This window comes from Anneissia japonica, unplaced genomic scaffold (assembly GCF_011630105.1).
Source record: "Anneissia japonica isolate Jap-2015-1 unplaced genomic scaffold, ASM1163010v1 scaffold2564_len425606_cov169, whole genome shotgun sequence".
In the NCBI taxonomy this organism is placed as follows: domain Eukaryota; kingdom Metazoa; phylum Echinodermata; class Crinoidea; order Comatulida; family Comatulidae; genus Anneissia; species Anneissia japonica.
This window is the reverse complement of record NW_022702862.1, coordinates 256263-284062: the sequence shown is the minus strand read 5'-3', so window position 1 is coordinate 284062 and position 27800 is coordinate 256263. Positions and strand designations below refer to the sequence as shown.

Below are 27800 nucleotides of genomic sequence, written 5' to 3'. Positions count from 1 at the left end.
GTATTACAACGAGGCCTATGGCATGAAACAGTCGATCCTGAACAATCATCAGTAGACCTGAGGGATGAGCTGACGAGACTATTTCTCAAACTCCTATCTTTTCTATATGAACGAAGTGGAGGAGATTGGAAGATCGCACTTATGGTTTCATCTGATAAAAGTATATCGAAATTATTCTTTAAAATGGTGAAGATTTTGGTAGTCGTAGGATGGTAAGTCAGGATGATGTGTATTCGATCAGCGTCAACATGCGTACGGGGTTGTAGAGCTTCATCTTGAGTCATGTGCGCAATACGTTTTAAAGAATTATCAGTTATGTGAGTAGGATATCCTCTATCCTTAAAAAAATGAGATCATTTCTGTAGCTCGTCGTTGAAAATCATCATGATCAGTACATATGCGTTTAAGACGAAGGAGCTGAGAGTAAGGAATAGCATCCTTACACGATGGTGGATGAGAGGATTTATAATTCAGGAACGTATGTGCATCGGTAGATTTGTAGAACACACTGGTCGAGAGGCGATTATCAGAAATAGAGAGTTCAATGTCGAGAAAAGTAACATGTGTGGACGAGATTGCATAGGTAAACTTGATGGCTGGATCCGACAAGCCTCATCCGACTTGCCGAGTTAGTTCTTAAGACTGCATCTTTTTCATTTAATGGCAACTATTACCGACAAATCTCTGGCGTTGGTATGGGAACTCGCATGGGGCCTAGTTTTGCTTGCTTGTTCATGGGCTATTTAGAAGAACAGATATTCGCTCGATACTCTGGAGCTACACCTCATCTTTTTAAAAGGTATATCGACGATGTTGTTGGCGCTACCTCGTGCTCACTTGATGAACTGAATGATTTTATTGATTATGTTTCGAACTTTCATCCAGCCATCAAGTTTACCTATGCGATGCTTCACGTCTTATGTTGCTTTGTCTTACGTCCGTTATATTTGTATATATAGTTTTTTCTTTTTTTATGCTGTACACCTGATGAAGGCCTATGGCCGAAAACGTTTGTGAATTTTCTGTATTAAATTTGGCAAATATATACCTTGTTCCTGAGTTTTATTTGATATATATCTACACTTTGCCAAGCAGCTACTCCATATATATATAATCTTTTTTTCCAAATTTTGAATACACAACAACCAGTATTAATTTGTACCATAAAATGACATATAAATATCAAAAGCAATTTGTACACAGCGGGAATAGAATGTTCTTGCAAAATTTGTAGCATTTTTTGGATGTTACCTTTCATTTAAATTTTGATGATATTTGCATTTTTCAAGGTATGGTAAAGTTATGTCATTTTGAGCTTTAACAAAAGCCTTGGTTTCCTCTGAATCTGGATCCTCCATCCATACATACGGATCGCAAATCTAAAGAGCAAAATATGAAAAGGATTTAAGTAGATTAAAACAATTTAAAAAAGATCATATTCTTGAATAAAACATTTCCTAATCTGAAATACCTTGACAGTTTGCAAAATGTGTCAGTCTGCTTAATATATTATTTAATGCAATATTTCTTAACTATACGACCAAAATGGCAATGATAAGTACCAAAACGGCAACAGACCAAAATGGCAATGTCAACTTCTAAAACGGCATAGACCAAAAGAAGAAGTCGAAGAAGCAAAATCAATGCCAAGACTGAAGCGCCACCAGGCGCGGGCAGCAATTTATAATTTTCTGAATCGTTTTTTTTTTTTTGTTTTGTTATTTTTTACACATCCATGACAAATTATTTCGTTATTTTAAAGTGTTATATATTTATTATTATTTTTTTTTCTTTCCCGTTTTTTACTTTCATGACATAAATTATTTAGCCTCATTATTATCTGTATTTTAAGGTTTTAATTATTTAAATGTTCGCTGGTTTTTTATTGTATATATTATATTGTGTTCCCCAATCTTTCTCACAATTGAATTTGTATGCTGTATTGCTGCTGTTATTATTACTATTATTATTATTATTATTAATGTTATTCTTGTTTTCACGCTTTTTTTCTTTCACGCTTTTTTTACTTTTATGACCTAAATTGTTTAGCCTCATTTTGTCTGTATTTTGAAGTTTTAATTATTCAGATGATTACTGCTTTTATATTGTGATTCCCCCAATCTTTTTAATATTGAATTTGTATGTTATACTATTATTGATATTATTATTATTAATGTTGTTCTTCTTTCGCGTTTTTTTACTTCTATGACAATTTAGCCTCATTTTCACTGTATTTATCGTTGTAAACTTTCATGTTTATAATTGGTTTTATGTAGTGCCACATTGGAATTAAGTTTTACTTCTTAAAGAAAACTTTCATAGACTATCCTTGCATCATCTTTTATTGTAATATTTTTTTGTCCTGCATTGTGCAAATTTTATCTGTGTGGTACAATGTTTTGATGATGACAAATAAACTGTACTGATGATATACCAAAATAAATATTGAATCAGAATGGTCTGATAATTTTATTTGAGTTGTACTTTTTAATGTTGTTATTACTAACAGCAGTTAAAATAAAACCATCAAACCGAGGTATGATACGAGTTAACAGCGCTTTAAAGTTCTTGAATAAGGTGCGAAATCAAGAGGGGTTTTTTAAAGGTAACGCCCATGGAACGTTACTTTCAATAACCTTTAATTTAAAAAAAAGGCGTTTTTTTATTTTATTTAGCCATTTTCCAGTACAGTATGTCATTCTGGAAGTGTTGCTGTTTTGACTTGTTCCTGCCTATAGACAGACAAGTACCACTGAGAAATTCGCTCACAAATGAAGGTTTGAACAAACCATGGGAGGGACAGGTACAGTAGGTCGATGATATCGTCCCAGGCCTTTTAGGCCCGATGTTTCAAGGCCCGATCACAGGCTCCAAACAATTAATTAGTAGTCTAGTAGGCCTACAACTACTAGGCTAGGCCTAGTAAGTAGTAGGCCTAGGCTACTACTAACTGCATTCGAACGAAGCAAAGGAGGGCGCTTAGCCTCCCGGGAAGGGCTAGGCAAGGTAGGGCCTAGGCCTAGCCCCTAGTACTAGGCCTATAATATATATAGCCTAGGGCCTAGAGAAGGTAGTAGGACGCCAGCCTAGGCCTGAGTATAATAATTAATATGCTCACTTTTGTTCCATGATACTCGTCAATTGATCCCTCATTTCGTCGAGGTTGTGGATACTTCATACTCATTTTATCAGCCAGTCTAAAGCTATGCTTAGGCCTAGTACTAGTAGTACAGTAAAACGATCTCAAGCAAGACAGCCTGACTAGTAGTACTGTAGTACAATAGTCTTACAAAAGAGGAACGCATGCAGCGCCCGATTTTTTTTTATTATCGTAGGTAGGTTGAGCAAACATTGATGTACGCCACTTTCTGTAAAAAGCAAAAAGGCATTACTAGCACATGCGCAATCTTACTTCGCTGAACTTTGAACTTTGTTGCAGTTTTTTCACACGTGCCGGTGTTTTTTTATCGTAGGTAAGTTGAGCAAAACATCATTAATTATTTATTAGGGTGTCTGAAGGGATTGCTAGCGCATGCGCAATCTTGTTTGCTGAACGTTCTGTATTATGCTGCAGTCTTCAACTTTAAACAAAGATAAAAACAAGCTTGTGATAACTGCTTTAATGTCTCTTCCTTATCGTGCTTCAAAGCTGGCATAAACGGACACACCGCAGAAAGGTAGACGCTTACACTGCATTGCATGATATTGTCATTTAATCAATTACGAAAACTAAAGTTTAGAAATACCGTACCCTGTAAAATAGGTCAGCACTCGACAACATAAAATCAACTATGCTGACCCTACAACAAATTACTGTATGCAATTGTATTTGCAACTAAAAAAGTGTTACTAAAGCCTCGATAGGCTATACTTGGAGTGCACTGGAATAAAAATACATCACTATCAATTAATTAAAGTTGTTGTGTTTGAAACTTCCTTCATCGCTGATTCACTGAAAGTCGTACACTCGTGCGGGTCCGTTCCGCTTGATTGAGCAGCACAGCAGGATACTGTTTTATAGACTGTTGACCATGGAACTATTTTTGTAATAAATGACTTATCAATGAAAACAATAATGACAATACACTAAATTAATTAAAATTAATAATGACATAATTAGTGATAACAATTTACTCTGGATGCAGCAGTGTTGATAACGATAGTGATGAATAACTCCAAAAGCCTGAAGTTTGATTTAATGATAGTTTAGTTTAATTAATTAGTGTTATGATTTTGTTATTTTCTGATAATTTTAATAATTACGAATTTTGTTATTTGATTGCCGGAATTTTACGACACGGCTTGATATGCCGGCCGGCAAGAAAGATAGAATAAATGATACAGCCAAGCCAGTAAAATCGTTACAGTGTCTTTATTAATCTGCATATCAAAGCTGCTGCTACGTTGAGGCAGTTACACTAAGTATGCCCCTTTATAGGGGCTCCGTAATACTAGGGTTCATATTGTAAATAACTCAACTCAGCGCTTATGGCAATTTTACAGTTTCAGTACGGCACATACGATATTATTACAATTAGGTCATTAGAAGTATAAAAATCGTACCGTGTGTGAATTATATTCAAACTGTATTTCAAAAAAGCACTACCGTACGTCGCTTGAGACAGGTGCTTAGCGTTTTATGTAATCATGCAATTCAATTGCCTTGGTATGAATTATTTCCATTCCTACTGAAGTAAACTTACACACAAGACAAAAGGCAAGTAAAAAGAACAATAACTTGTTTATTACACAAGCTTTTGCCTGACTTCAGCACAAAGCCGAGGTGAAATGTATACAGAATAAACAATTTAAACAGTGATTTACTTTTTTCTTTGGAAGATGTGTTTCAGTACCATGCCAATTAAAATGGATTTTGATAGGTGTCAGAAAAAATGCAGCACTGATAATGTGCGTCGATTTCGTCAATAAGTAATATGTTGCTGATATTTTTCCAAACTGATCTGGCATTTACCAATTCCGAACTTTTATTTTCCCATGTTTTTATGATGATGGTTGATTACTAAGAATTACTGAATGAAAATAATGAATAATGATTATTATGAGGATGATAAATATACTATATAATTAACAAAGATAGATCTCATAATATGCTTATATAACTTCAAGACGTATCTATATCATTTCTAGTAAAAGACTATTAAAAGATGATCATGGCGCAACATGATGTCGAGGTAATACTGTTGGCGACGACGAATGTCTTGGGCTTTTGCTAGGATTTCTTTCACATCTGCTGGGTCTACATGACTAATCATGTTGTTCTCAGGAATGAAGAAATTTGGAACATTATGCCTTTGCAAAAACAGGATAAGAAAATTTTGAAGATCTAGAAACCTTTCACCCAGACTGAATTCTGTCCAGTCGTTTGAAGAAGTTCTCTCACACAGCCAAAACATAGTGGTTTTGATGTGATAGGATGAAAGCACCTTTGGTTCCTATTAAAAAAAAAGACAAGATTAAATTTTAGCAAAATGATTGAAATTAGGTGTTGCCATTTAAAATTTGTACATCAGAATATCTTAGGTTGCGATTTTTTTTATTAGAATTAGGATACTCCAGATATTTTTTGGTAAGAATTACTCTTTTTTTGTATTATTATGTATATGGGAGTGATGTTTTGTTCTACCTGACGTGTTATCTTACTGGATACTCAGTACGTTCCCAAATATTTGCAAAAGAAATCTCGCAAGAGATTCGGGTAACCTACGACCCCCAGATAACTCGGCTGGGGTCTTACACACTAGATCACCAAGCTTGCGTAGTAGGGCAAAACATCACTCCAATGGAATTTCCTGGCGCAAAACTACATTGAAATTATATGCCACGAAATACTAGCATCTAGGTCTTAAACGTCACCACTTCACAACCTGTCCAAAAACCAAGAGAATGGGTACGACTGCAAGGTCACGGACAAGCCACAATGGAAACAGCTGCGTCTTACCCCCTTCCCCCTAGCTAGGGTAGGACATAATATTAATGATAACATTGACATTTTGTGTTTTAAACATTGTCGAACAACAAATACCGGTACATACCTTTAAGTACTTTCTCCATAGTTTTTTGAAAACAATGTAACAAGTTCGTTGATTATCTGTGAATGTGCGTGCTAGAGTGCGTTCAGCCACAGAAAATGACAACCGCCATTCTAAGTCAATTCCACTTCCACCAGGAAAATATTTGGGGACAATATGATAACCGTCCTTTATTATCTTGTCCACGGTGTCTTTTTCAGGCCATTGTCGATTTCTTGATATCCAAGGGTTGGCGAATGTTGGCCAATCGACTCCATGCAATGCAATAGCTACATCAACTGTTTGGTCGAATTCTAGTTCAAAGCCTGTTAATTAGATAATAATGATTATTTATTATGGTACGTGGTAATAGAACTTCTCCATAAAGGGACCAAACTCATCATTAAGATGCACACTAAAGACCGTCATACTCACCATCATCACTGTTTGATTCGTAGCGAACCGAGATAGTCTGCACAGGTCCTTGTTGGACAAGTCTTAGTTGCCCTTTAAATTGATCCCCTTCGTCATCCCTGACTTTAGAAATATGAGATTGTATGGCATGAAGTCGTCCTCTGGTGTACTCTTCTTGGATGGCAAGAAGCTTAGAGCGTGTCAAAAACAGATCACTGCTTCCATCGGCCGATCTTGATCTTGCGCAAACGTGTTTGGTGAAACTTTCACTTACGTAATTTTCCATACTTTCTGGAATACTTATGGACACATAACCAGCATGAAAAGAAGGACGCCAAATGAAGGGAGGACATTCTCCACTTTGCTGACACCTTCCAATATTTTCTAGTTCTGTTATCAGACATTCTTTCTTGAAGTCTCCTTGTTCATTTTCTTTCGCTTCAACTTTATTTGTAATTCCACTTATTGGTTTTTTGAGTATTGCAAAATCTTTGCACATGCTTCTTCGAGAATCTTCAGTTGCCACAGCAAGAGGGATCATAAGATCCATTTCATCCTCTATGTAAGGTGTACCAGGGCCACTCTTATCTGTTATTGCAAAGCCTTCACTCGTACTTCCTGTCCAAACAATCCCACTCATGTCCTGAATGTTATCAAAGCATGGTCTCACTACATCAAATACTTGCTTCCGTCGTTCAGGTAGGCCTAAAGAATAGTGTGTTTCCTTAGAAGGCGAATTAGCTACTTCATGCTTTTTAAACGATCTACCCATCGAAATAACACCGTCTGTAATAAATCGGATTTGGAATTTTGAGATTGGGTCAACGCGCGTATTAGAGTTTCGATGAGTATTGTAGATATTAACACTAATATTTAGCATAGCCCTCACGTCGATTTCATTTAAGTATCCTTTCTTAGAAGCTTGCAGCTGAAGAGCAACCATCTGACTTAGTAGCTTTTCCAAGGACATATACTCGTTATTAAGCGCGGCGTCGGCTGTTGAACATAATTGAAAATGGTAAAATTATAGAATTAGTGCTTTGTACATTTTTCTTATATATCGAAAAGTGATTGTCCCATACTTAATCCTATTTGTATAATCTAATTAATATAGATTATTATATTGTCGTACAAATAAAATAGTCTAAACACACTGGCATTGTCACACAATGTCTATCAACTTATGAAATTATTTTTTCTTCGATATTAAAAGTTTAATGGTATTCTTTGTAGTTTAATCACCTGCTTCTGGGTGTTCCACTTCATATGCTACACGCAACGGCTGAGAAATTGTCACCTCCTCGGTACCAAATGTCCTAAACTTAACTAATTCTGAGAGAAAATATATATAATATTATTAACTTTGGTAAAAATAAGTAATTACTGGCACTTCACATTAGAAATTGAGTTATTTTTAATTAGACTTTTTAGTTGAGTAGGTTTAAACAAAATTTAATATTCCAATTAATAGAAATAAGTTTTATTATTAACAATGATGTTCAAAAACTGCCTTTCCCACATTAGTAAATGGTGAACGCTGTGCATGGAATTATAATAGTACGTGAAAATAATGATTGCTTAATTGATTGATTAGTTGGTTGATTTGTCAGTTAACTGATTGATGGAATGATTTATTTATTCATTAAAGTAATTGATAATTGATTTACCCCTGGGAGGATTTACTGGTAAATCGGCTGGTTGTTCCCCGTGAAAGGTAGTTCCAGCGTCGCCAGTGATTGAAACTTGGACACATCTGCCAGTTGTAGCAACTAAACCATAAACACCTGAGCAACGAAAATCAGTATCCAAAATAACTATTAAAATCGTACATTTGGGGATTTTATTTGGTCTATATTTATTTTCTATTAATTAATCATGTGATGCATAGAAAATGTTTAAAGACAAATCATTTTATCTATGAATTTAAAGGTTATTAATCTGGATAGCAGGAGGCGAGTAGAAATTGAAGGGTCCAATTTGAAATGACCAATAATAATAATTATAATAAGTATGAGCATGTACACTTCCAAATGGGAGACATTTATACTACTAAGTTCTAAAAAATCTGAAAGGTTGGTACAATTAATACACGGTTTCTGAGAAGCAAGAATACGAAAATAGTACATAATTTTTATTATTATTTTTGTTATTTATTTCGGAGGGCAAACCTTTGAGCTTACAATCATATACAATAAGAGACATAAAAAAAGACAGATAAAAGGTTAATTAAAATAGGAAAAACCGACAATAAACAAGTTAGCTATACAATCAAGTCATTACATAATCAAAATTCCACAATGTAAAAAGTATAAGGAAGTCCAGCAATAAAATTCTTTCAATCATAATAAAAATATGACCGTCAAAAAAAAAAAAAATAATGAGATTGTGACATATAAATCAGAATCAGGCCAACAACAATGATGATTAAATTCATTACTTTAAATTTATTAAGATAATTAAAGATTATTAATGTTAATTCATTATTTAAATATATTTGCAAATTAAAAATTAGATTCAAAAGATTGCACTTACTTTAAATATAAAATTAGAAACTATAAAATGAATTCATTATTTAAATATATTTACAAATTAGAAAACAATTTAAAGAAATTCACTTAGAAATCACAAAAATGATAATATAAACGGGAAAAGAAATTAACTGAAATACATTGTCGGCTTCTAAAGCATGAACGGATCTTGTAAGATGTATGTTTATTAAGGCTGGTGGCATCTATTCCATGAGGCAAACTATAATTGAAATTATGCCAATGCATGGGTGTCACATTGGTTTGGGTAAGGGATGTTTCTATGTGAAAAATAATACTTTTATTTATTAAATATAAATTTTAAAAAATAGGATATTATGGTATTCATAAAAAAAAATCATCATCATCATTATTTTCATCAGTCAACTTCATGATATATGTTAGTCAACTTCATGTGTAATATTATTGGTACAGTAACTAATTATGTCAGCATAATCTAGGTTCTATACAGTAAAGAAATATCTACTGTTGATTAAAAGACGATTAAATGGATGTATTCTCTATTACCAAAGCTTACCTTCAGGTATATTGCGAAAAGCGTTTCCTTGGTACTTCCCATTGTATAGAAAACCCATAGATCCATTCGAATGTTTAACCAATCCTACTCTATCATTTACGCGTATGGTGTGCAGGTTAAGTTTATAATTCCTGCCGACCAACGCAAAATCTTTCCTAAGACTATTGCCTCTAAAATTAAAGTAAAAATTTAAAAGATTGTTATGGTTTTATTTGGATAGATGTTTTGAACATAACTTACCGTAAAACCTCGAATTGAAGCCAAGGGCTTCTGTTTTTTGCAAACTTTGGATGTGCTTCTTTTAGAGGATACTTTTGCAAAGTAGAGAGGGGAGCTTCTTTTCAAAATGAAACTGTAAATTTTGCGAATTTCTACTATAAAACAATACATAAGGCCATTGTAACCATCAATCTAGCTGTATCATGGAGTGTATTTAACTGGCATTAAATCACTTAAACTACTGTATAAACCAAGCTTGTTTTTAATTAATTTGTTTTCTGAAATTCATGCACAGTTTATGTACTGTACTATCTTGAAAAGAAGCCCGGGGGCTTCAATTCGAGATGGGCTTCACCACGAGCTTAAGCCCACTGGGCTTTACTTCGAGGTTTTACGGTAGACTGAGAATCAACCAACCTGCTAGCAATTATTGTCTATGTGACTAATAACAAGATGATGGTCACCATGGAAACCAGATGGACTACCGGTATTTATGAAAATGTTTGTCGCGTGCAGGAAATTGCTTAATCTATGCGGTTTTTAAAATATTTTTTTATTCACTTGGGCACCACAGAGGGCACATCGTTAAAACCGAGGTGCGTCCGATTTTCGCCTTCCTAAATAAAAATTTGCATTTTCACAGAATTTTTTTTTCATGTTCATTCAAATTTATGAACCGAGCTCCTTTTGGTTATTTCGTCTCTTATACACATCTAGATGTGTATAAGAGACAGTGTTAATTCATTATTTAAATATATTTGCAAATTAAAAATTAGATTCAAAAGATTGCACTTACTTTAAATATAAAATTAGAAATTATAAAAAGAATGCATTATTTAAATATATTTACAAATTAGAAAACAATTTAAAGAAATTGCACTTAGAAATCACAAAAATGATAATATAAACGGGAAAAGAAATTAACTGAAATACATTGTCGGCTTCTAAAGCATGAACGGATCTTGTAAGATGTATGTTTATTAAAGCTGGTGGCATCTATTCCATGAGGCAAACTATAATTGAAATTATGCCAATGCATGGGTGTCACATTGGTTTGGGTAAGGGATGTTTCTATGTGAAAAATAATATTTTTATTTATCAAATATAAATTTTTAAAAATAGGATATTACGGTATTCATAAAAAAATAATCATCATCATTATTTTCATCAGTCATCTTCATGATATATGTGAGTCAACTTCATGTGTAATATTATTGGTACAGTAACTAATTATGTCAGCATAATCTAGGTTCTATACAGTAAAGAAATATCTACTGTTGATTAAAAGACGATTAAATGGATTTATTCTCTATTACCAAAGCTTACCTTCAGGTACATTGCGAAAAGCGTTTCCTTGGTACTTCCCATTGTATAGAAAACCCATAGATCCATTCGGATGTTTAACCAATCCTACTCTATCATTTACGTGTATGGTGTGCAGGTTAAGTTTATAATTCCTGCCGACCAACGCAAAATCTTTCCTAAGACTATTGCCTCTAAAAATAAAAGTAAAAATTTAATAGATTGTTATGGTTTTATTTGGATAGATGTTTTGAACATTACTTACCGTAAAACCTCGAATTAAAGCCCAGGGCTGCTGTTTTTTGCAAACTTTGGATGAGCTTCTTTTAGAGGATACTTTTGCAAAGTAGAGAGGGGAGCTTCTTTTCAAAATGAATGCTGTAAATTTTGCGAATTTCTACTATAAAACAATACATAAGGACATTGTAACATCAATCTAGCTGTATCATGGAGTGTATTTAACTGGAATTAAATCACCTAAACTACTGTATAAACCAAGCTTGTTTTTAATTTATTTTGTTTTTAAAATTTATGTACAATGTATGCACTGTACTCCCTCGAAATGAATCCTATGCTATCTCGAAAAAAAGCCCATGGGTGTAATTTTGCTAACGAAAGAAAAGGGGGGGGGGGCGCCTTCAAATCGAGATGAGCTTCATCTTGAGAAAGCCCATTTGGCTTCAATTCGAGGTTTTACGGTATGCCTTTTTTCAAGAAAACATAGGGAAAAACATCATTTCAATCTCCTGACACAAACACAATCGGAATAGAATTGCAGTGCCCGGCCGCTGCTACTTGGGGATCGGATTCAGCACTATCCACTAAGCGCAAGTGTGTAAGATACCATATATAAAAGAATATATGATGCAGCGTGTTACCGGCTTTAAACTCACAGTAATATCCAGAATCCGCTTCCTTGACCGAATCCATATCCTTCGTAAAAAACATCATCTGGAAATTTGTCGTTGTAAATGCAAACACCTAAAAGAATAAATAGTAATCACTATGTTAAGGTGAGTTCCGGAGTGTCCGTCTAATATAATTTATTCCTAACACCTTTGAAGTAATTATTTGAAAAAAATCGCAAGTTTGCAACAAAGAATTACAGAAATAAAGTACTAAATAAGTGCCTATTTGAGTTCAAATAAAACGTGTGTTTTTAAAACCTGCTTCGTTTTCAAAACAAAAATCATTAATCCTTTCCATGTTTGTGTACATACGCAGATATTTTTGGGTATTAGTAGCACCACTTTTGTTTATATTGTGGACCCACCTTGGAACTTTTGTTCTTTACTACCAATAATTAATCGTATTACATATTTAATGTTAGTTCTGGAACCCAGCTTTAAGACAAAGGTGCAAAAATAGGGTATTATAGCAATAAAGCTGTACAATAATAGTAATAGTATTTCTACGTCGTCGTTTTCATCACTGGCCTCTCAGATTTGACTTCGTGTAAAGTGTTGTTGCTCATAGGATACTCACCGAATTCCAATGAGAAATCTTTATGGCGTGCATCGATTTTGTCGATATTAAACTCAAAGATTTTGGATGACTCTATTGGTTCGCAAGTAACAAACACAGCATTGTTAGTCAAAACATCGCTGTGTTTACGGTATGCAATGGTTGAATCATCACTGACACAAGCATACTTGCTGACTGGTTTAAAAGTATACGAGGCTCCAATACCGGTTGACTAAACAAGTAAATTATAATCAACAAATAAAAATGGGTGTAACCAATTAGTTACTTAGTTCATTTAAGTGTAGTATAAGATTATAATGTCGTTGCTACGATGTTATAAACTGCATTCGGTTGAGCCACTGCCGACTGATTCTGGCAACCCCATTTGGTGGTCTTAGCAGCTGCCGGTGGGAGGGTGGATAAACACCCAGCAGCAAGAAATAAAATAGCTGAACAAATGGTAGATGAACTCCCAACTGCCAACCATGTTTCAGTTTATAGAGTAAGTTTAGGTTTATAGGGCTAGGTCATTTTTAAAAATCCCACTATGAATATATCAAACTCAAAGAGCGCTAAATCTCCAGTTATTTGTTAGTGTAGATATTAATGAGATATCCATTTGTTTGCTTTCTTTTTAGGTACAGTATGGTGTTCATATTCTTTGGCTATCAGTGGGTGTTGATGGTTCTATTTCGACCGATTCTGTCAGTAAAGTTTTGTAAAAACCAAGGTAGAAATTCAATATATGCTGCCCTCTACTTCTTGCCAATTTTGGTCGTCATTCACGCTGTATGCGCAGGACTTATCTGTAAGTATCATCTCAGTGGTAATATATAAATCAATGTGTAACTCCACAAGAGTGCATTGCTGCAGCATGTCACATGGCATGTAATACCGCTTTGTTACTGAGTAACGATTTACCAAGCGGTCATCATCTCTGAGACCTTCAGAGCTAGACCTGTCTCTTATACACATCTAGATGTGTATAAGAGACAGTATATATATATATATGCCATATGTGCCATGATTTATTGGTTCAATCATCGTCTCTTTCTACCTGTCCACTTATTATATTGTGTAGTGTTGGATCCGTTGACTGGTTATCGTCTGTTTCTGGCTGTCTACTTGATTTATCGGATATAGTTGGTTTAACTTGTAGATGATCTGTTTCTTTCCGTCCAGCTCGAGTATTAGGTATTGTTGGTACGATTGACTGAAGTTCGTCTGTTCCTAGCTCTCCACTTGTTACATTGGTTTGTGTTGGATGCATTGACTGAAGCTTGTCCGCTTCTTGTTGTCCACTTGGTATTATACCGGGTATTGCTGGTTTGATTGACTGATCTTCATATGTTACTGGCTGTCCAGTTTGATTGGATTGTGTGGGATCTTTTGATTGATGCTTGTCCACTCCTGACTGTCCTCTTGGTTTAATGTTTTCTATAAAATCCTGATGTTCACCTCTATATTCACTTACTTTTTCACCAATTGTCATGCTCTATTTAAAAAAAAAAAGAAAAATAAACAAGTTTGTTTATATAATTTTTCTGCTGAATATTAACAATATCCATTTACAATACCCTTTATACTTCTTCAAATACCTTGTCAGATTCTGACGTTTAAAATCATATCTTTTAACCTGTCTCTATTATTGACGGCATGAATGAGATTCTCCCTTATACCAGGTTCACAGTATTAAGTAGTCGAAATACTTTTTCCTTTGCCTTCCCTAACCCTGAATCCCTCTATTTTACCTTCTATTCTATAGACTATCCTCAAGGATTACATGCCCTACGAATCTTAACTGCCTTTGTATGTATAATCACAAATAATTGTCTTTCTTCAATTACTAATATAAAAATATGGTCATTTCTCATAACGTTTAGTCCAAGAAATTCTCATCATTTTTCTATAACACCACATTTCCTAGGCTTCTATTTTCTTTTTCATCCTGGCACTTATTGTCGATGATTCGCTACCATATACAGCAACACAGACCATACATAACACTTTAATAGCATTTTCTTGGTCTCAAGTGATACCTTTTTACATGTAAGAATATTCGTTTTGTCCATGAATTTTTTCTTATTCAGTATAGCTATACTTACAAGTTTATTATACTGTAACAATTAAAGATTTCGACAAGGGCTAAGTTGTATAAACAGTAGGTATACAAGTGCATCCGACTGTGGTTTAACTTGATTTGTATAGTCCGAGATATGAGCATAGTGTATTAACTTATTTATTTATTCAATATCTTGGCGATGAGGGTGGTTTACTACAATCCTATACGACTGTGCTCCTTGTGTAAGTAGTATTTTATGTGCAAGTATTTATTAGGGGAAAACACATTTAAGTTCACCTTTTGTAAAAGATGTTGGTAATACGCATTGACAATTTTTTGCATCAATTCCAATGCTCCATGTTCGATAAGAATACCTGCAAATTCCACATCAGTGTCGCTGTAAGTGGTTAGGGTGATGATTGTGTTTAAAATGATTGGCCACAATAGATCATCAATGTAAACCTCCTTACTTGGTGTCCACACATCAGATAATATACGAATAAATAGGTCTGTGAAATACATATATATCAATCAATCAATGAACTGCTTTATAGATGCTAGATTTGCATACACACCTCTCTTTGAAATCTGCAAAGACTTGGAAAAAGACATAAATCTACTGGTCTAAGCCAATGTTGGTCTATGTCGTTTAATATTCTACTTATTATAACTGAAATTATTTATAAAACATCACCCGGTTTACCTGGCCATTCGTGTATAGTCATATGTTTGAGGATATTTCGTCTGCCACACGTTTTGTCTGAAACGATACATTTGACTGCGCCGATGATTTCCATGACCATATCAGTTCCAAAACTGTCACATTCCGACAAAACGCCCTGAAGATTATCTAACATTTGAATATCTTCGGTAGAATTATTTGCTTCATCATTAAGCTGTTCAACTAGAATTTGAAAAAAATAGAATTAGAATAAGTTTTTGAAACTCTGTCCTGTCAAATGGTAATAATGGAGCTGGTTTTCAAAATGATCACCCTTCGTAAAAGTCCTGGATGCAATCCAGAACGATGTACCAAAGACTAATCACTTTAGAGTATTGATGGGCTTTAAAACTGTATCACATTCCAACAGAATGCAAGCCCAGGCAGTCCAGCATTTTTAGGCCTATGCCTTTCTCAGCAACAAAAATGCTGTTCACCTGGAATTTAAAACTGCTATCAGTTTATGAATCCAATGAGAATATTTTCATTCACTGAATGGAACAGTCAACCTTTCAAAGAATGAAAATATCCTTCCCATTGCACGAATACAAAACATTCATTATTCGTTTTATAACACACTTAAAATAAATCCTTGTTGAGTTCAAATTTTGCAACAATGTTTTATTAATTTTTTTTTTTAAATTTAGGCCTACCATTCTTTAGAATGGAACAATCCATTTTCTTTCAACCAATAAAATCATTGTAACAGATGGAGACGTGGAACGGAACAACATATGCACCAATGTAACTAATTTTTTTTTTTGAGTGACGAAATTATGTAAATAATATACTGCCCTGCTCTGAGAAAAGGCATTAAGTACATTTTTTTCAAAATTGAGATTTTAGCTTATTTTATGTGACTCCTGAATGTTTAATCTATCACCCTATTTTATCAAATTTCAAAAAATATGTCTGGAAATATGAAATTTTATTTTAAAATTGGGCATTATCTGCAAATTTCATTCAATCTACACTCATAGTTATAATTACTCTGAAAAAAGGGCATTACCTCCATTTTGGCCCCCTTTATAATAAAATGAATCAATGAAAAGTATGTGGCAAATTGTTTAATAATATATCTAAGCAAACCATAGTTTAAAAAATTTGAAATCATTTGTACTTTTCTTGGGAAAAACTCAAACGCGTTTTGCTCATTTACTCAAAACTATGATTTTGTTACTTAATGCCTTTTCTCAGAGCAGGGCAGTATATGTCACGTGATGCAAAATCCTTCAATCAAATGACAAGATCTATTGAGGTGTGTTATAAAATATCGTAAGGATGTTTCCCAATCTAACAAAACGAATGTCCCATACTGTACACAATGTTGACCATGCTATAATAATGACGACAATGACAACAAGGAAATATCCTTACTAGTATACATACTTTCATTTTGTGTTTCCGTTTCTCTTTGGCATTGGTCAGAGCCAGTAGTGCATCCTGCCTCACTGAATCCCCATCCATCTAGAATCTGTCTTACATAGCATGTCAGTTTCTTGTCGAAATTTCTCTCCAATATAGTATAAAACAAGTGCAAAGTGCTGTCTATTATCTGTACACAGAAAGATTAAAATATCATATTTGGATTTTTTGGTGGCTAGTTTTGACTTTGTGTGTGTGTTTACAGACTCTTTTTGCAGTAGCTAAGAATAATTTATTTTGAGGTTTAATTTGGGATTATAGAATTAAAAATGTTTTAAACAGAAAATGTGTAGTGGTAGAAAGAAACATCAGAAGTGTACAGAGTACATATTTCAATATGGTATGTGGTTCATTTGTATTTAAATAAAAGATGCCAGCAAAAGATAAGGCTATTGATATTGACATATAATCTATCGGTTTACCTTATTTTTATTAGAAGGATGAATAGCTAAGTTTGAAATTCCTTCCACCAATTCCTGAACAGAAAAACCTGTCCAGTTTCCTGAGTTCAGTGATTTATCTAAATAGTCTGTCAAATCAGTGATTGCATCTGAGAAATAAAAGTCACTATATTTCATAAATAAAGCCAAAACATTTCAAAGTAGAACAAGACCTTCCTGCCGTCTAGGTCACATATGTTTAAACAAAGCAGTTTAGGCCCACATAATAGATATGTTGCCCTTCTTTGAAGACGTGCAGTCAAAAACACTGTGTCATAAGAAACATTTAATTTTGATTGTTCAAAATAGTATTAAAGGGTGGAGTATACCTGTCCGTCCCCTCCTTAATAATAATAATAATAATAATAATAATAATAATAATAATAATAATAATAATAATAATAATATTATTAATAATAATGACTTTATTTGAAAACAGAAAACTTGATCACAAATTAAATGTGTTTTTCACAAGGCCGTTTCTGAAGGAAATAATAACAAAATTTAAATTACAAAAACAATTACAAGACAAACAGAAATAAAGAAGTAAAAGAAACCAAAAAACAATTACTGTATTATCTTATGCAAGTAACTTTCAATTATTTGTCAATAGTTTTTTAAATGTTTGAACATTTGGGGCCATTCTCATATTGAGGTTTAGGTTATTCCAGACAATGGCTCCCTGATAGGAAAAACTTCTTTTCTTATATTCTGTGCTTGGTTTGGGTACCTTAAGTATGTCCTTAGACCTGGTCATGTATGTTGTATTGCGCTCTTGAAATTTGTTTTTTAATTAAGTTGGCATTTGAGAATTCATTATTTTAAACATGGTTATAGCTTCATCTTGATACAGTTTGGTGTTTAAATTATTCCAGTTTAAGTTAGTGAGTGCTTCTGAACTTGAATCATATCTTGCGACCTTTGTAATAATTTTAGCAGCCCTATTTTGTAATATTTGAATTTTATTTTGTAAAGTTTGATTGCATCGTCCCCACACAACATTGCAATAATTAAAATGTGGTGCAATTATTGACTTGTACAGCATTGACTGTATGATTGTGGGCAAGATATAATTACTTTTCCTAAGGTAGTATAATCCAGGAAGAACTTTGTTTATTACATTACCAATTTGTTTATTCCAAGTTAGATTTTTATCTATGATTAGCCCAAATCCACCCCTGTACAGCCATCCCCTTCCTTTGACCGTATATACTTACCATATTTGTCCTCCAGCAGTGACATATCAATGGCTGGATCCGCCATGTAACTAATTGCTAACATAGAAAACGATCGTCTCTCAGGAGATGGTGATCCTTTGTAGATCTCAAGTATCTTCCTCATTTCAGGAGTGCGGAACTTTGCTCGGTGCTTCGTACTCTTGGATAAGTTATGAATAACACACAAAGCATAATTTAGCAACAGTTCCATTCTCTAGAGTACAAGGCAAAAATAGTCTAACAATAATATATATAATATTGTAATGTAATGTAACGTAAATTTCACAGCATGCAACACAATAACAACATACATAGTTATAACATATCACTGCATACACATAACATAGTATATTATTTATGATATAATCTATGATATTAAAGGTTAGTTTGCGGATCAGATATCATGTGTATTTATGTATTTTAATGCAAGTTCACTTAGTTTTACCATGGCGGTATTATTGAGAAACAAGGTACGTCTGCAACTGAATTATTTCTTAGGTAGTTAATTTTTTTTTTCTTATTTTCATTTATTTCTTTCGAAAGTGTACTTTCTATCACAGGCTGTCTACTTAGGCCTAGTCTATTAATTATGCTTCATTGTCCCCCTGCTATACACAGCACATGAGTAGGCTAGGCACACTGCCCCCCCCCCCCCCCCCCGCTACAGTACAGACGTTTGCTAGGCCACAGAACGTGGTTGCAACTTTCTTCCCAGGTGTTCATGTAAATTTGCATATTATTAGCTAACCAGCTGCGTGTATTCCTTTGTGAAAATGAGTACCGCGGCGTACTCATTTTCACAAAAATGAGTACGCCGCGGTACTCATTTTCACAAAGCATTTGCATCCCCTCTTGGAAAGAGGGAACTTCGAAATAATTGTCTCCATATCTTCGCTAATTAATCACCATAATTTAGCTTACACTTATGCATGGAGGGAGCACTTAAAATGTACAATTCATTCACGCATTACATAAATAGTTTCATCTTACTGTACTCCAACATCACTGGCGCATGGTAACAACCAACTGGCAGACCATTTCCGGTCACACATTACTCTCCATAATGCAGCACCCCCCCCCCCCCCCCCGTTCCGTGTCCTCTGGATAAAGTCTGTAAATGTAATATTGGCCTGGACCCCCAAGTGTTGTCTGACGAACAGCTAGGCCTTAGTAGGACCAATAAAAATAATTTAAAAAATAATAATTTAAAAAATAATAATTTACCTTATCCAAATAACGCTATTGTGATTGACAATCAATATATTGTGGTCTAAAAAGCACATTTATTTAGGCCAAATTAAGCCATGAAAACTCTCCCCATGAACCCTAACGATTTTATTTTATTCCGGGCCGTCGATCAAGGCTTCACGGCCCCCCCGATATGTCGGACCCCTTGTCGGCAAATTCCTGGTGCCACCTGCTGCTATTCTGCCATGTTTAAAACCAATCTCACCAAAACCACAATTCGAAATCATTTTTCAACTTTGAGTCACTCCTAGACAGAGCATCTCAGACTAAATAGGCCTGCTTACCTGTGTAGTTGTTGGGTCATCTTCCCAATATGTTTCTGATAACGAGGTACTAGTTATTTGCGTGAGTGCTGGAAATAGGCTGTCATTATCCGCCATATTGAGTCACTTCTTTCTTGAAATATAAAACACGTAGGTTAGTAAATTATGTCTGCGGTTTTCATGTATTACTGTACGTTGCTTTAGGGATTTTCTGCCTAGGGGTCAAGATTATTACCTTTATATATTACTATCAAAAATAAAGGTTTAATATAAAAGCCCTTGCGTCGAACTGTTGTCACACTTCCTGAATTGTTAAACCAGAATAAATTGTGAATTGATCCATGACGCTCTAACGCATGAATGATTTTCAATAAAACCACACAAACGAATTTAATGAATGTTTCATTCATGAATGTTGCAAGGTCGTTAAATATAATCCTTATGTAAATATTAGGCCTAGATACTCAGAATAAATAGCAAGCTTAAGGATTGCATTGATTTTTTAAAAATTATATGTTTGTTGGTTGATTGATTGATTGATTGATTTTATTCAGTACCATTACATACAAAAAATACAAAGCAAACAGGGAAGACAAGGAGAAGAGGTAAAAAAGAACCTTATTTGAGTCTATACATTAACAAGCAGATACAAAACACAGAAGTAAAAAACACAGCAGGATAAAAAAACGGTAAAACCGAACAAAGAGGGGTAGAATTAACAATTAAATGCATAAAGATTAAAAGAATAAGACAAGTTAAATATTTTTAAGATTTTATAAATTCAAAAGAGTAACAAGTTTAAAATTTATTAGGATTAAAATGATAAAAATGTTATCATAAACCAGCTTAAGCAAATTTTAAGATTTTATAAAATTGAAGAGTTACAAGTTTAAAATTTTTAAGATTAAAATTATAAAAATGTTGCCATAAAACAGCTTAAGCAAATACACTTGGATAACGTTTAAAATGTTCCTTAATATTAAGTTTAAAATTATTAACAACATTTATTTCTTGAATACTGTTGGGAAGTACAGTACCAGCGAAGATCTTTAACGAAACAAAAAGAGAGATAAAAACAGGCAAAAAAGCCATTACAAATGTAGGCCATATACTGAAAATCAAATAAATTATAGGTCTAAATACCGGAACAGCACTGCTTAAAGATTTATAGTACAAGAAAAATACATGGGTTGAAAAAATTGCAACAGAATTTCTGTTTGCACAATGCATTTTCTAAGGTCCCTGTATGAACATCCTAAAAGTGTACAAATTCTAAAATTGTTTTAATGTATACATGACATGTATACTTATTTGATGTGGATATCATTAATTTCAATATGGCTGCCAAAATTATGACGACTTACTTATTGGTGTATGCATAATACGGTTATAATTCAGACAGCTTTACCACATTTGGTTTGTGTGGACGTTCCGGATAAATTCACCAACTTTTTACATGCCCCTATGGTCATAGCATTACATTTTGGTAGAATCCATTTTATCTGAGGTCATTATGGCGGCCATCTTGGATTTCAAAATGCCCCGGCCACCTTATGTAACTATGTTTATATATATCTATTTACCATTGAATTTATATGGTCAATGAATAGTATGCCACTTTGACATGGTCAGATTGTTACAAACAGTTCATTTAAGGTCATTCAGATCAAATATTGTATAGCATCTTCAATAATTACCTGACTGTCATGTTTTCAGTGGCGTATCTACAGTCATCAGGGGATCGACCGAGGACCAGCAAAGGATGCTGAGAACCATAAAATATGCTCAGGTTTATGCCATGGACACCATACACACATGTGCTAAACGTTTTATGCATAGATGGCGCTATTTATTTGTGCAACGCCACTCAAATAATAGTGTAACGCTTTGTCACACATTTTCAAATTTTCCGCCAGCCGAGGACCTTTACAGGAACTCTGGAAACGTGTTGTACACGCAAATCCAGCACAATGCAGCACTAGTGCTCCGAGGACAGCGTTTTTGGTCCTCAGTAAGCCAAAAGGTCCTGACAGTTTTTTGTTACGTTTGTGCCTGTAATTTCATGTTTGGTTTGAAAATACTGAATAGGGTGGCTAGCCACCCCCTTTGGTGACCGTGACAAAAAATGGTCACTCGTCTTGTATGTGTGCTTCTCATGTATATATGTTACTTGTAGTAGACTACCCTGGTAAAACATACACTTTTTATTTTAAGCCTAACTTCTTTTCAGATGTCATCCAAGCGTGTCTAGCTGTCGACTAATTCCAAAAAATATCTCAAATGGAAGGGGACGCCCCTCCCAAAAAGCCAATGGGCGCAGATCACGAGAGAAAATTCTTCCATATATTTTTAGAGTGGGGGGGGGGTGGTCCCCTTATTTTTCATCTGCAATGTAATTTTGTAAGTCAAGAAGATGCCTGAAAATTATTGAAATTAACTGCATAAATGACCCAGGTTTTAACGGAATGAAAGAGCGCTCTACAACAGGTATCTCTGGCCACAAACATAATTATAGTACACGACTCGAGTGCACGTGCCTTTGAAAAAGCGTGTAATAATAATAATAGTTAATAATAGTAATAAGATTGGTTTTCGGCACATGAAGTAAGTAAAGTTAATTAAATACTGTACCTCATAGACAATTCAGTTTTATTTTCTATGGAATATCTCAGCTAATAATTAAATCGATGAAGATGAATTATAATATAACAGTGTCATTTCCATCAATCTATAGGTACTATTTTCCCAAATTTGCCCCAACTAAGGTGTGGACTCACGGCTTTGAAGTAGGTAGGTCTAAAGTAAGTATATACATTAAAGACAATGTTGATATTAGTTTCACTTTCTATGATGCATCTCTATGGTTGCCGAAAATGGCTAGTAAAACATTAGAAAATTGTTGGCACTACATTTTGACAATATACTGTTCAGGTGATAATGAATTTTATTATATAAAAGTGTCAATTTATTAGGATTAAAATGTTATCATAAAACAGCTTAAGCGAATTTTAAGATTTAATAAAATTGAAAAGAGTTACAAGTTTAAAATTTTTAAGATTAAAATGATAAAAATGTTACCATAAAACAGCTTAAGCAAATACACTTGGATAACGTTTAAAATGTTCCTTAATATTAAGTTTAAAATTATTAACAACATTTATTTCTTGAATACTGTTGGGAAGAACTACCAGCGAAGATCTTTAACGACACAAAAAAAAAGATAAAAACAGGCAAAAAGGCCATTACGAATGTAGGCCATACACTGAAAATCAAATAAATTATAGGCCTACTGTAAATACTGGAACAGCACTGCTTAAAGACTTATAGTACAAGAAAAATACATGGGTTGAAAAAAATTCTGACAATATAATGTTGATGTGATAATGAATTTTATTATACAAAAGTGTCATTAGTGGGCCTCTAGAGGTATTATTTCTTCAAATTTTCTCACCTCAGCACCACCATGATTGGATGTGAACTCACAGCTCTTTCAAGCTTAATAGTGAAATACATTAAAGATCAAGTTTTTAAGTTTCATTTTCTATGGTAGGCCTACATCACGCATATATTAATTACATCTCTATGGTTGCCGAAAATCGCTGGTAAGACATCATGGAACATTTGTTGCCGCTTATGAGTTTGACTATATAATCGTGATGTGATAATGTATTTTACTATATAAAAGTTTCATTTCCGGGCATCTAGAGGTACTATTTCCTCAAATCTTCTCACCTCCACCCAAACAATAGTGGGGCTGAGGTAGATGTACGGCCTCACAGCTTGGAAGTTAGTAAAGTAAGTACATCAAAGACAATGTTTTTAAGTTTTATTTTCTATGGTACATCACACACATTAGATTTCTATGGTTTCCGAAAATCGCTGGTAAAAGATCATGAGAAATTTGTTGGCGCTTCATTTTGACTATGGTAAAGTGATGATGATGAATCTCCGGCCATCTAGAGGTACTATTTCCTAAAATTTGCTCACCTCAGGCCCAACCATGGTAGGCCTGAGGTTTCAAAACACATCTGTGCCCTTGCCAAAACCACGTCAACCCACACCCCCACCAAACTCAAACCAAACATTATTCACCCCCTATTGTTAAATCCTAGATCCACCAGACGTCAGAGAGCAGGTAACAATATTTGATTAGGCGTAAACGATAAGAAGCAAACATAAGAATCAAGGTCAATATGATAGAAAAAAAATCTACTTTTACTTTATGGAAAAAATGCCCAATTAAAGAAAGTGAGACACTGAGCTACCAGTCTCCTAAAACATTAAACGTCTGCCGACCTGTAAACTATTTTGGCGACTTTAACTTGGGTCGCAATCGATAGTTTGAAACCAAGGCAAATTATGGGTTATAGAAATCCATTAAATAGGGCCTCAAAATGCCACAGTACTTTGTCAGAGCTTATCAGCGTGTGGACCCAGCCAGGGTCCCTAAACAACCTACATACGGGCCTGTTAACTACCTTATAGATAAAAAATTATCAGGCTACTTAGCATGTTACTTAGCACTTAGAGACTCTTCATATTTTGCGCTTTATAAAATTGAAAACCATTAACCATTAATCATCAACACCTCTGTTCCTAACAAATTAATTAATTGAAATTTTAATTTTTTTAAATTTAAAAAATTTTTTTTAAGGCCTCCGCAACTGTCACCACCACTTAAAAGTGGTGTTGACAGTTGCGGAGGCCTTCCGCTGAAGACGATAATTCTTAATGTATGTTTTGTAGGACTAGGCGCTTTCTGGGATGGTCAGCCTTTCTTCTGCTTTTCTTAAGTGCCTTTATGTCCATTCCAAGTGCCTTCAAGTTTCTGCAGGCTTGCTCTTTCTTTTTCTTTTCACTTTCTTTATCAGTCAGCATTGGTTCTATCTCATTCAGCCTCTTTTCCTCCTCAATTTGCTTTAGCCTTTCTTGTTCTTCTTTTTCTCTTCTCTTTTCTTCCTCTTCTCTTTCTTTCCTCTCTTTCTCTAATTGCTCTGCTTTCATTCTTCTGAACTCCAGTAGTTCTTGTCGCTCGTTTCTTCTCTTTTCTCTTCTAATTGCATTTTCTCTTTCTTTGTAGCCAGGACGTTTCCTTAATGCTCGCTTCTTCAACCTTTCCTTTTCTTTCCTTCTTTCATCGGTTGCTTTCTGTGACCTTGGCATTGGTAGTTTTCCTTTATTTTTTTTCGTTTCAGTCTTTGCTTGATTTTCTTTGCTTGCTTTCTTTTTCTCTCGATACTTCTGCATTCTAAGCCTGGTTTTCTCTCTGTAGTCTGCTTTTTTCTTTTTGCTCATATTTTGTCGATAATTCATTGAGTATAGTTTGTCTGACAGCTTCTGGAACTCATATTCTTGTGGGTTTTTCTTAAGTTTATCCCGCCAGGTTTTTCTTTTTGTACTACCAGTAGCGATATCCTCATCCTTTCCATGTTCATTAACTGGCTGCAACTGTAGCCTCAGTTTGTAGCGTGTCCGTGTCGTCATCTTATATATATATATATATATTTAAAAAAAAAAAAAAAATCATGCATGAGCATTTTTGTTTAAGGGGTTTTTCGACTGAAATGGTAGTCAGAGTGATAAGGCAGTGGCGTAGCTATGAGGTCAAGGGGGGCAGGTGCGACGTGCGCCAGGTTTGAGGGGGTGCTAAAATGGGAGAATGAGAGTAAAAAAATAAGAAGAAAAACATGACGAAATTGATGTGTCATCAGGCATGAATATTTTCCAGTTAATTATAAGAATCTGAATGTAGTTGTTTTTATTGGCAAATTTTTAGATTGTGATTTCTTTTCAGTCCATTTTGACCGTTTTCTCTTGTTTTTTATCCTATTCTGTAATGACTACATGACTAAAGCTCATCCAGCCATATTTCAGAGCCACGATGGGAAAAGCGAGACTATCATCTGCTTTGGCAATACTTAGTATTGAGCGTGATGAAGCAGACAACATTGCTAACTTTGATCATGTTGTTAACTTATTTGCTGATGCAAAAGCACACAAAATTCAGTTGCGAGTTTAAACAATGTTAAAAATTCAGCAACTTAGAAGAACTCTACTATAAGATAAGAATAAGAATACTGCTGTATGCGATAAATACAACAGCCTTACATATTAGGATAATGTGTTGTATACAAAGTTCCCGAATATTGTAATGCAGTTTCAATAGCAAGAAACGGGAGTGGCACCAGGCCCCCGTCGGGGGAAAAACCATAGTTTGTATATTAGTAGACTCTAAAATCGATTAAATAAGCCTATGAAACCCATCAATTGTCAAAAATTTTCGGGGGCTTAGCCCTCACCCCCTTCCCCCACAACGTTTGATCACGCCCACTTTGCTCTCATCAAGGAAATCTTCACCCTCGTCGGGGCACCTGCCCCACCCCTCCCGGACTTCGGACCCCTCGGGCAAATTCTGGTGCCACACCCCTGCTAAGAACAACATATGAGAGCTAGAATAATAGGCCCTAATAGTTACTCGGGTTTAAATAATGTTATTTAGACAGTGCATGATATGGACGTATGGTACGGTCAACCAATATCAATTAATTTCAAAATATTATAATTATATTTGGGGGTGGGGAGAAGGGGGTGCAATTTTCTACTCTTTCCCCCGGGCGCCAAAACGTCTAGCTACGCCACTGTGGTAAGGTTTACAATGACAAATAAGTGATTGCCAGAAAATGTACCATGCCATATTATATTACACAACATAGATGTACTATATTTAGATTTGTTAACCACGGGCATGTATACCATTAAATAACGGCTGCATTAATAAAATAAATCTTATGACAACCTTGTCTTTATTTTCAATGCATCAATATTTATTGAACTATATTTACTGACCAACATTGACCATGCATTCTGTACATAATAAATAAAATAAGAATATTAGTAATCATCCAATAAGCATAGTATTGTAATTCTGTTTACCTTTACTGTACCTTACTGTAAGCTCTGTTTTAGAAAGCACTACAAATAATCATCTCACAGCAGTATTTTTGTATACAAACTCCAATTTCAAATGTTCAGTAAACCCTGTGCAATAAATTAAATTACATAATTATTATTACAGTATTACCGCTTCATTATTTAAACCATAAGCCCATACGGTCTGATGAAAAATCGTTTCATTAAATTAATTTTTTTTAAATGTGTGAAAAATTATGTGTCACCCGTGAGAGTAGGATGAGAGAAAAAAAAAATTTAACGCAAATTGGCATAGAGTTACAGTATTGGTCAAATTATTGTTATAGTAGTTTAGTAAATTTCATTATATTTTGTCGCATGTCCTTGCAGTAATCTTCACACCATATCATGACCAAAAGTAGCTTAGAGTTAGACTTTATTTAAAAAATTTTAAAAAAATGAAAAATGAAAAAAAAATATACTTAATTAGTGGCTTGGAGGTGGGGGGAGGCGGCAAGAGCACAGTACTTACAGGGGTAAAATTGTCTCCCACCGTCATAACTACTTTAAGTAAGCCTGTCGCCTAGGGGCCCAGCTGGTTGGGCCGAAAAGTTCATTCCTTGAATCAGGACAGTACGTACGTAATAAAAAACTACTTTACCGCTTGAGTTCACGGTGTACACATGACATGGGGACGTTTCGTACCCACTCGTGTGTTTGACGCCGGGAGGTTTTTTGCGGTCATATCATGTTAATTTGTACCGAATTTTAATTTGTATTTTTAATGTAATACTAGAGATAGGTCCCTGCATTGAACAACTGTTGTCCCGGCTTCATTAATTTGGATCAAGACGGCACGTACGGAATTATCTTCAATCACCTGGTTTTACTCGTTCTTCTCAATCCCTCAAACTTGTTACTCCACGAGTCAAGCATATTCGTACCGGTGAACGCTCTTTTTCTTTCTCTGCTCCTAAACTCTGGAACTCTCTGCCTCCTCAATTACGTATCATTTCTGATCCGC

General features: G+C 34.5%; 3 protein-coding genes across 9 annotated transcripts in view; all 3 read right to left on the bottom strand.

The window, feature by feature from the left end:
- The window catches only part of LOC117104128 (prolyl endopeptidase-like), a 20521-nt gene extending 17157 nt beyond the window's left edge, over positions 1-3364 (bottom strand). For all 3 annotated transcript variants that reach the window (XM_033244807.1, XM_033244808.1, XM_033244810.1), the window contains exons 1-2: positions 3119-3364; positions 1252-1379 (exon numbers count right to left, since the gene is read on the bottom strand). In XM_033244807.1, coding sequence (XP_033100698.1) covers positions 1252-1379; positions 3119-3184 — 194 coding nt within the window. In that variant the 5' untranslated portion in view covers positions 3185-3364. The remainder of the gene's footprint in view (positions 1-1251; positions 1380-3118) is intronic.
- A 331-nt stretch (positions 3365-3695) lies between these two features.
- Positions 3696-27800, bottom strand: part of LOC117104110 — a 31347-nt gene continuing 7242 nt past the window's right edge. Inside the window, exons 1-16 of one of the 3 annotated variants that reach the window (XM_033244773.1) lie at positions 20103-21392; positions 19889-20000; positions 18357-18570; positions 17122-17249; positions 16664-16829; positions 15257-15457; positions 14851-15062; positions 13549-13986; positions 12513-12723; positions 11921-12008; positions 11052-11221; positions 8111-8227; positions 7686-7775; positions 6465-7439; positions 6054-6355; positions 3696-5453 (exon numbers count right to left, since the gene is read on the bottom strand). In XM_033244773.1, the coding sequence (XP_033100664.1) occupies positions 5145-5453; positions 6054-6355; positions 6465-7439; positions 7686-7775; positions 8111-8227; positions 11052-11221; positions 11921-12008; positions 12513-12723; positions 13549-13986; positions 14851-15062; positions 15257-15457; positions 16664-16829; positions 17122-17249; positions 18357-18570; positions 19889-19984 (3717 nt within the window). In that variant the 5' untranslated portion in view covers positions 19985-20000; positions 20103-21392 and the 3' untranslated portion in view covers positions 3696-5144. Of the gene's footprint in view, positions 5454-6053; positions 6356-6464; positions 7440-7685; positions 7776-8110; positions 8228-9506; positions 9677-11051; positions 11222-11920; positions 12009-12512; positions 12724-13548; positions 13987-14850; positions 15063-15256; positions 15458-16663; positions 16830-17121; positions 17250-18356; positions 18571-19888; positions 21393-27800 lie in introns of those variants that run through there. The other 2 variants (XM_033244774.1, XM_033244772.1) reach the window with 2 other exon arrangements.
- On the bottom strand, positions 23240-27326 carry LOC117104112 (calponin homology domain-containing protein DDB_G0272472-like). 3 transcript variants are annotated; one of them, XM_033244776.1, is made up of 3 exons: positions 27309-27326; positions 26801-26905; positions 23240-25351 (listed from the first exon to the last, which is right to left on the bottom strand). In XM_033244776.1, the coding sequence occupies exon 3, from the start codon at positions 25349-25351 to the stop codon at positions 24596-24598; it is 756 nt and encodes a 251-aa protein (XP_033100667.1). In that variant the 5' UTR covers positions 26801-26905; positions 27309-27326; the 3' UTR covers positions 23240-24595. The 3 variants fall into 3 exon arrangements, with proteins under 3 accessions (XP_033100667.1, XP_033100668.1, XP_033100666.1); XM_033244777.1 differs by lacking the exon at positions 27309-27326 and having other exon boundaries at positions 26812-26905; XM_033244775.1 differs by lacking the exon at positions 27309-27326 and having other exon boundaries at positions 26817-26905.